This window comes from Nansenia antarctica (assembly GCF_963989245.1).
Source record: "Nansenia antarctica genome assembly, chromosome: 3".
NCBI classification, from domain to species: domain Eukaryota; kingdom Metazoa; phylum Chordata; class Actinopteri; order Argentiniformes; family Microstomatidae; genus Nansenia; species Nansenia antarctica.
Window position 1 is genome coordinate 32,842,741 of NC_137688.1, and position 10,000 is coordinate 32,852,740.

The window sequence follows — 10,000 nt, forward strand, 5'->3', positions numbered from 1 at the left end:
GAGCTGAAGGGACTGTGCTAGCCTGCTGAGCTGAAGGGACTGTGGTAGCCTGATGAGCTGAAGGGACTGTGGTAGCCTGCTGAGCTGAAGGGACTGTGGTAGCCTGCTGAGCTGAAGGCTCCTGGAGGACTGTGGTTCACAAGAATCGCAGCAGAGTGCGTGTCTGTGTGTGTGTGTGTGTGTGTGTGTGTCTGTGTCTGTGTCTGTGTCTGTGTCTGTGTGTGTGTGTGTGTGCGTGCGCGTGTGTGTGCATTGTACGTGTGTGTGTGTGTGTGTGTGTCAGTCGTAACTCCTCCTCCTCTCTTGCAGCCAAGTTCTGTGGCGACCCCGGCGCCCCGGCCCACGGCTTCAGAGAGGGGCGGAGCTTCATCTACCAGTCGGAGGTGTGGTTCAGCTGCAGCGCCCCCTATGTGCCGGTGGGCTCCACCACGCGCCTCTGTCAGGCCGACGGGTCCTGGAGCGGCTTCCAGCCCCGCTGTATAGGTAGGGAGGGGGGGGTGTCTAGGTGTTTGGGGGAGGGGTGTGGGGTGGGGGTGTCTGGGGGAGGGGTGTGGGTGTTGTTTGTGTGTAATTCAAGATAAAAAGTGTCAATAGTACAGGACATATTATGTGACAATTAAGACAGGATACAATTAGCAGTACAGTAGTAGTAGTTTAAGTAGTGAAGTGGGTGTGAATTTGTGAAGGGGTGTGTGTGTGTGTGTGTGTGTGTGTGTGTGTGTGTGTGTGTGTTTGTGGGAGTTTCACGTTTTTTATTGTTACGTCACATTACACAAGTGTAAGAGAGTAAAATTATTAGGTTCCTGACATTGCAGCACAAAGACAATAAGGCAATAATTCTAGATAAAAAAGTGTCAATAGTACAGGACATAAGTGTCAAGTAAGACAGGGTACAATTAGCAGTACAACTAGTAAATAGATAGTTCTAGTAGTAAAGTCGCTGTGAACTTATGGTTTAGGTCATGGGGTGTGCTTGGGGATGGTAGTCAATTGTCTTCAGTGGGCTTGTTTATGAGCCTGATGGCCTGGGGGAAGTAGCTGTTTTGGCCCTGAGGCTCCGGAAGAGGCATTGTCTTTTGGACGGCATCGGTTCAAACAGACTGTGTTTGGGGTGGCTGGGATCTTTGATGATCCTCCGGGCTTTGCTGACACACCGTTTGTTGTATACGGTATATCCTGGATGGAGGGAAGCTCACATCCACTGATGAGCTCGGCTGTCTGCACCACTCTCTGTAGCGCTCTGCGCTTTGCAGTTCTGACAGAGGGAATCGAGGAGGAAACAGTGTACTCTCGTTATCACATGTACTCACAGTTGAGCAACACCATTATACTGAGCTATACACACACACACACACACACACACACACAGGCAATAGACACATGCACCGGCGACAAGCACACACTCAACACAATCTGAATTCAACCGTACACTTGCCACCATCTTGTCCTCTCTCTCTCTGTCTCTCACCCTCCCTCCCTCTCTCCCTCCTTCTCGCTCTATCTTTCTCTGTGTTACGAGCCCCTAGATGGTCTAGGGCAGGGGTCTTCAACCTTTTTCAGCCCAAGGACCCCTTGGACGAAAGACAACCAGAACAGGGACCCCCACATGTAATAAACATTTTTAAGTGTGTTCCTCTCCTGTAGCGGCGCATAAAGAAGCGAAGAGGCGAGTTTGTAGGGCACTCTTCTTAATAACATTTACAGCCTTTACAACAGTGTCCATAACATCGGCAAACCGAGCACTCATTTTATTTAGCGGAGAGGGATTCTCTGTGCAGCATGCAGTGAGTCCACATCACTTTGAGGGCGACTTATCTGACAAGCGCCATCAGTCCACTCTTTTGCCCAGTCAGTACACACCGCGACACACTTTGCCCAACTTAAGTCATTTTCACCGAAAAAGTCATCAATCACTTTGAAAATTTCAGCACTTGTTGTGCGTTCAGGAAGCTTCTTACAAAACAAGAACTCTTCACACATTTCGTCTTGGTCAACAAAGCGCACAAATGCCAAGAGCTGTGCGTCTTTGGACATGTCCACTGATTCATCCAATTGGAGTGCAAATGCCTCCGCCGTTTGTAATTTCTCAATTAACTGCACCCTCACATCCGATGCCATTTCACCAATTTGCCGAGCAATTGTTGTGTCTGACAACGGGATAGTCTTCAACTTTTCTGCATATCCATCATTCCCAAACATGGTCTTGCACATATCAGTGGCCGCAGGCAATATCAAATCTTCTGCAATTGTGTATGGTTTTTTACACTGGACAACGCGAAGAGCAACTTGATATGAGGCTTTCAAAGCAAGCTCACCGACTTTCGCAGATTTTCTTATCATTGTCTGTTGGCCTTGGAGAGAGTGCAGACGAGCCTGAAAGTAGTCCAGTGCTCTTGTAAGTGGCCATGATTCGTCTCCAAGTCTCGTTGCAGCTTTGATGGCTTCATGCTTTCGTTTGAGAGCGTCGCCGCACAAACAACACACACCGGCAATTCCACTCCTTCGGTTTCTTTGAAAGTAAATCCAAACTTTAGGTACACTTCTGAATATTTTCGGGACTTTTCTCTTTTGCATTTATCTGCCCCTGGGGCAGGCGCTGCTGGGGCCGAGGTGGAAGGAGTAGCCGTTGGATCTCGAGCTCGAGGTCTCGTTACTGTTACACATTTATCCATCCTGCTTCACTAATTAATAGTAGTAACTAATAATATATTGTTTTTACTTTTAGTATTTGATTGCTAAATATTGATTGCTAACGATATGCTAATTATTTACTATTACTTCAATGTAGTTCTGTTGTTCTGTTCCGCTGTTCATGTTCTGTTGTTCGCAACACCTAGCTTGCTATAACGGCTAACGTTCGATTCTGCTCCATGGGAATAATTTATTTTGTAAATAGTTTTTCGTCAAAAGTAGCTTATTATTGCCTATTGATGCTTGTAGTTTACTCAATATAACTTTTGTTATATTTTTTAATTGTCACAAATTATTTTGGTGAAAATTGTAAATTATTCTGAAAAAATTTGGCGGACCCCCTGCAGTACCTCTGCGAAACCCCTAGGGTTCGCGGACCCCCGGTTGAAGACCACTGGTCTAGGGAATAGGGGGGGGGGGTAACAATTAAATAAAACCGGGGGGACAAGAATCAGAGGAGAAACGGCAATGTAAAATAAACTAGATTTATTGTAGAATGAACAAAAAACAGGTTTCCGTGAAACTCTGGAACTCAAAACTACTCTATAAAAAGAAGAGCGACTGAATAAGGTATAAATGAAGAATAGTAAATAACTGTCCAAGTGGTAGACAACTACCAGAGATCAAATACAAATAAGACTAAAGTCACACAAACATAAGATTAACAAACACAACCTACAAAGCTACACACTACAAAACTACAGCTGTACTAACTAAAGCAACTCAGGAGTTGTAGTCTGGCCCACTGGCACCGTCACTGTGTCTCTCCCAGGCTTTTATCCTCCCTCCACCCTTGATTGAAGATTGAGCACACCTGTGCTCAATCAGGCCATCACCATGGCAATTGGTAGGAGGAAGGACAATCACCTGGGAGAGAACACAAAAAACAAACAAAACACAGAACATCACACACTATGGACGTAACATCTGTCTCACACACACACAGACACACACACACACTCACTCTGATATTCCTCTAAGAGGAGACCTGACCATGTTGACACAGAAGAGGAATTGAGGATAAGAAATGTGACACCAGGGGGTCATTCCACTAAAGGTGGATCAGTATAGCGGCGCTATAAATAAATGCGGCGCTCAGGCAACTCGAGATTGGAATTCAAGCCTCAGGTGATTCCTCGAACGAGGATCAGCCTTGTGTCATCAGTGTTCACAGAAGACAGGCTTACAAATCTTCGATATGGGCGCGTGCACGCAGACATACGCAGCCCAGAAGAGTCGATCTGTCGAAATGAAGATACTCCACTCTGCAGGGGTACTACATTTGCGCAGCATTCCGAATTATTGATTTTTATGAAGACGGAAAAATAAGATGTAAAAATACTGCCGCAATTAACAAGGCGAGGGAAATGGTTTGGCAATAAATTGCTGACCGATTAAATGCGTAGGTCATACTAGCCCCAGTTATTGTTATATGTTCATATTTTAATAAATGAATATTACTACTGTGGTGATATCAGCAGCAGGCTACAAACCGTCATATCGCCACAATGGCCTAGTGGTACCGACCGCTGCCACAGGATTTATTCGTCATTTTATATCGGTGGTTCGAATCCCTCTTTAGACGCACTTTTTACTGCATTTCGTTGTCTGAATCTAATCTAAAATCTCATCTAATAAAGTATGTAGGCTATAAAATGATGGTGCAGGCTAATTTACAAGAACTGACACGATTACAATGGTGTTTGAAACCTTTGCATGAAATCTTCGGTTAAATGTAAAAAAAAAAAAATATGACTTAGTCAAGTCTCGAACTCGCAACCTTTGGAACTCGAGTCGGCTGTCTTAACCACTCCCCAGCCAGACTGCTGTGATGACAGCAATGCAAGTTGAGATAATTACTTCTTCTTTTACACTCTTTTCTTTATTGATCTATCGATCTATCTATCACACTTTCAAAATATCAAGTTATCTATCACACAATCAAACTATCTATCGATCGATCACACTTTCAAAATATCAAATTATCTATCTATCACACAGTCAAACTATCTAATCTATCTATCTTGTGTGAAGTGGGAACTAATATTTCCTAAAAGACACACGAGGAACTGTCGTTCTGGGTTTAGTTTCCGCCTGTGAGCCTTTTTTGACGCACGGATGACTATAGCCTGTGTTTTAGCCTGGTCGGGAGCAGGCTAATTATATCTGACTCAGAAGGAGCTCAACCAAGCAGCGAATTATTTGAGCCACATTGATGGCACCGAACGCAAGCTAACATTTTCGAGGCTTAGAACTTTATCGAGGCTTAGAACTTTATCGAGCTTTGTGGAATAGGGCCCAGCTGGTGAAACCATAAACCATTTGCACATTTTTCGGTTTTTACATATGAACCACAGATTGTAAGCTTTCAAATGATGTGTCATACATTGAAATCGGAAATAAATTGAAGACGACACTCGTATTTGAATGTTGCTACACCTCAAACACAGAATTGGAGAAAAGTCACTCTGATCAAACCACAACAACCAAGGCTGCTAACAGCTAGCGGCTAACAGTGGTACATCGCTACAAACGTCTAGCTGCGTTTTTATAACATCACAATTCACAACATGCTGAGAGAACATGGACATGCTAAAAACACACAACTACACATTATTTGATGATCAAACAGTCCTTGCTTTTGAACACGTCCTAAAACGAAAGTATGTTTACAACCATGTGTCACTAACCCAGTAGTCTACGGCAAACGAGAACAGTGAATCCAATCCAACTCAACACGTCTGTCTGCTTCCAGACACACCTGAACACTCACTGTCTGGACAGCCAGGGTGTGGGTGTGTGTGTGTGTGTGTGTGTGTGTCTGTTTGTGTTTGTGTTTGTGTGTGTGTGTGTGTGTGTGTGTGTGTGTGTGTGTATGTGTGTGCTTCTGTTTGTGTGTGTGTGCTTCTGTTTGTGTTTGTGTGTGTGTGTGTGTGTGTGTGTGTGTGTGTGTGTGTGTGTGTGCGTGCGTGTTCTAGTTCCTGTTCTTCTAGTTCCTGAAGAGTTTTGATGTTTCTTCAATAATGCAACGCTTGAAAAACACAGAGAGAAACTGTCTGTTCTGCTGCTCCTTTGAAGAAGACTCAAAACAGTCGTCTCTATGACCAGACACACACACACACACACACGCACACACACACACACACACACAGACACAGACACGCAGACAGACACAGACACAGACACAGACACACACACACACACACACACACACACACACACACACACACAGTGTTTCCTCTATATGAATTTATTGGTGGCGGGCCGCCACGAATGAATTTCCTCCGCCACTAATTGATTCAGACAGTCCACTTTGACTCAGGCTGCGCAGAAAGGCAGCGAGTTATTATGACCGGAGAACAGAAAAAAAGCAGATTGAAGCTAGATTCAGGCCGCTTCCAGACCAACATTTCGTTACGATTTAGGGCGTAGTTAGTTACAATATGTTACAATGTTGCAATTAACCTCGTCGTTTGTGTTCGCACTGCAATCGAGACTGAATCTCTCAACAGGCGCGCAGCACGAGGCGACGCGCTTTCAAAACAGTTTTGTGATTGGTCCGAATTTAGCGGGACACACGCCGGTGCCTTTAATCCCGTATCCTAATCGAAAATGCAACATCATCAGCGACGACTGTGGGTTATTGCATTTACTGCTTATTATGTTTGTGTTATGCTAATAAATGTAGATCCACACAGGTATACAAACTGAGCTCCGTTTACTGTCAAGTGCCATTCATTCTGACAACACACACACAGGTCGTAAAGCTCTAACGGACGTACAGAACGTGACGTCGTAAAGTGCAACAAAGTGCTGCAATGACATACTGTCATACATAACACTGCTGTTCTCTGGTTCATGTTCTTATACCAGTGCTCAGTATAGAGTATTTTAAATGATTATTCGTAATGTATGTCTCTGATGTTCATGGTCAATTAAATCAGCCTATTTTGTGAAACAAATAATGTTCCCGCTAATGGGTTAACCGAGCAATCTCGCACCTAACGTGCAAGCACCTAGCTTCGAACTATTCATAGCAATATGCGCGGGGCAAAAATAATCTATTGCCTCTAAAATCACCACGAACAGAACGGCGGAGGTACGGGTAAGCAGGGCTCATGTTGGTGTCCTCACAGGTAAGAGTTTTTTTTTTTTAACTCAACTGATAGCATTACCTTGCTGTTGTTGTTTACCGAATGCTCCACCTGACTGTCACACTGTGATTTTACTTGTGTAAACAGTTAATGAGTAACGTTAGCCGGTTTTGTGCGTGTACTGTCATGTAGGCCTACTTCGTATTGATCTTTCTGTGTGTGTGTGTGTGTGTGTGTGTGTGTGTGTGTGTGGGGGGGGGTAATGCGCGTTCCGCATGTTCCGCTGCAGCTGTAGGATATATTGGTATTTGATCACCTTCTATATAAAATCACCTGCTTGGCTTTAATGACTTAACCACTATTTAAGAAATTATAATTGTTGCCACCCTCTAGTTTTTGGTGAAACTACGTCCTTGTTTTGAGCGCCAGTGCGCGTTTTATGCGCGTGCACGAAAGATAACCGCTCCGCCACTAATGGGAAAAATCCTGGAGGAAACACTGACACATACATACAGACACACACACACATACAGACACACACACATACAGACACAAACACAAACACAAAGACACACACACACACAGACACAGACACACACACACACACACACACATACACACACACACAGACACACATACAGACACACACACACATACAGACACAAAGACACAGACACACACACTCACACACACTCACACACACACACACACACACACACACACACACACATAGCGTATCGATTCTCCTCCTGAATTCTAAATTCTAAATATTTGAGGAGGCTGGTGGAGGTAGAAATGGGAGGACGGCCTCTCATTGCAACGATGGATTCACCTGAAGGAGAGACGTGTGTGTGTGTGTGTGTGTGTGTGTGTGTGTGTTTGATGTCGTTCCGTGATGTTATTCCGATCCCGGCCTGAAAGTCTCCCTCCACCTCCACCATTTCTCCCCCTCTCTCTCTCTCTCTGTCTGTCTGTCTGTCTGTCTGTCTCTCTGTCTGGCTGTCTGTCTGTCTCTCTCTCTCTCTCTCTCTCTCTCTCAGTCTGTCTGTCTGTCTGGCTATCTCTTACTCTCGTTCTCATTCTCCCTCCCTCCCCCATCTCTCTCTCCCCCTCCCATCTCTCTCCCTGACTCCCTCCCATCTCCCTCTCTCACCCCTCCCTCCTCTCCCTCGCTCCCCCATCTCTCTCTCTCCCCCTCACTCCCTCCCTCCCTCCTCCCTGCCCCTCCCTGCCCCTCCCTCCCCCCTCCCTGCCCCTCCCTCCCCCCTCCCTCCCCCTCTGTTCTGAGAGGTTGTGTGCCCTGTGTTCCAGAGGAGGTTCCTCTCAGCAGTGTTAATTGGTTCTAATTGGCTGAGGCAGTAATGACTCTTGGTTCTAATTGGCTGCTGCAGTAATGACTCCCAGCCAGTCAGGTTACAGCAGCTCAATCCTTATCAGTTTAGTACTTATGAAGCGCTTACTGTGAGACGGCCGATTAACACTGAGAGATGCTGAGGCTGAAAGGTGTGTGTGTGTGTGTGTGTGTGTGTGCATGTGTGTGTGCGTACGTACGTGCATGCGTGCGTGTGTGCGTGTGTGTGTGTGCGTGCGTGTGTGTGTGTGTGTCATTAAGGGTGTTCATGGAAGGATGCAGGGTGACAGAGCGGTGTGTTAGGGGGGTCAGCTGGGCGTCGCTGAGAACATTACACATGACAGCCCCATTAGTCACAACAGGACAATTATGGAAATTATGGGAATTATGTAAATAATGTCAAAGGGCTACAATTATGCATAGCGCAGCATGAGTATACAACCAGTGATGCATTCATTCATTCATTCAGGTTGTTATTGTTAAAGACAATGTATTATCAATAATCAATATGTGTTATCAGTAACCGAATGTAGCTGGATCAATACAGGTATTAGTTTGTTTGGCTTGTTACATTGTTAGATTGTTAGATTGTTAGATTGTTACATTGTTAGATTGTTACATTGTTAGATTGTTACATTCTTAGCTTGTTAGCTTGTTGGCTTGTTAGACTGTTAAATTGTTAGATTCTTAGCTTGTTAGCTTGTTAGATGTGTTAAATTCTTAAATTGTTAAACTGTTAGCTTGTTGGCTTGTTAACTTATGTTTTTTTTCTTTGCGTGCGTGTGTGTGTGCGTGTGTGTGTGTGTGTGTGTGTGTGTGTGTGTGTCTCTGAATCAGTATCAGTGTGTCAGTGATTTCATCAGATTTACATGCATCAAAACCGCTGTTTATCCGGCGTGCGTGTGTGCATGCGTGTGTGTGTGTTTGTGTGATCATTTACAGGGTTCCTGGGAGACACGCAACACACACACACACACACACACACACACAGATAGACACACAAACACAAACGCACACACACACGCACATATGCACGCAACACACACACACACAGACACAGGGGCGAGTGCGTGCGAGGTGGGCAGAGTGGCTGTGTGTGTGTGTGTGTGTGTGTGTGTGTGTGGACGTGTTTTCTGAGGCTGCATTGAATCACAGCTCTCTGCAAGGAGGGAATGTGCTCCACATGTCAATGATGCTTCCACACACGCACACACACACACACACACACACACACACACACACACACACACACACACACTCACACACAGCTGCGTCCACCAGGGCTGCAAACGCTGCTGCCACACTGCCATCTAGTGGAGGCCTCCTGAACTAAGCCTCTTTAAACACACTGTTATGTGATTGCTGCCACTGCAGCAGACACTTCACACACACACAGAGATGACTTCCCTCCTCCTTCGCCACTGTCATAAACACTACTCTCACACACACACACATACACACACACACACACATAGTTACTCACACGCACACACCACACACATACACACACACACACACACACACCACACAAACCTATGCAGTCAGTGCCCTCCGTAAGTATTTAAAGAGTGACGCAAGTGCAGACTGTCAGCTCCTATTTGAGGGGCGGCTGTCTCGGACGGTTTCCTCATTTAGAAACAAAATGGTCAATCTTACCGACACATCTGAGGATTCAAACAGAAAGAACTGCAGCTGTCGGGACCGTTTGGGTTGATCAGAGTCTTGTTAAATTGGCACCAGGGACAACAGCATCTTCTGGAAAACTGCGACTTCTTCTGAAGCGCGTTCCAGGTTGAAAGGCATTATGGGAAAGGAAACATCTGCAGAGTCCTGGACTCAGGGACACACGTGGTGACAGCAGGCG

At 45.4% G+C, this 10,000-nt stretch overlaps 1 protein-coding gene across 1 annotated transcript in view; it reads left to right on the forward strand.

Moving 5' to 3' along the window:
• Nucleotides 1-10,000, forward strand: part of LOC308153999 (CUB and sushi domain-containing protein 3-like) — a 504,776-nt gene that overhangs the window by 466,954 nt on the left and 27,822 nt on the right. Inside the window, 1 exon segment of the mRNA XM_080527180.1 lies at nucleotides 310-483. Coding sequence (XP_080383306.1) covers nucleotides 310-483 — 174 coding nt within the window.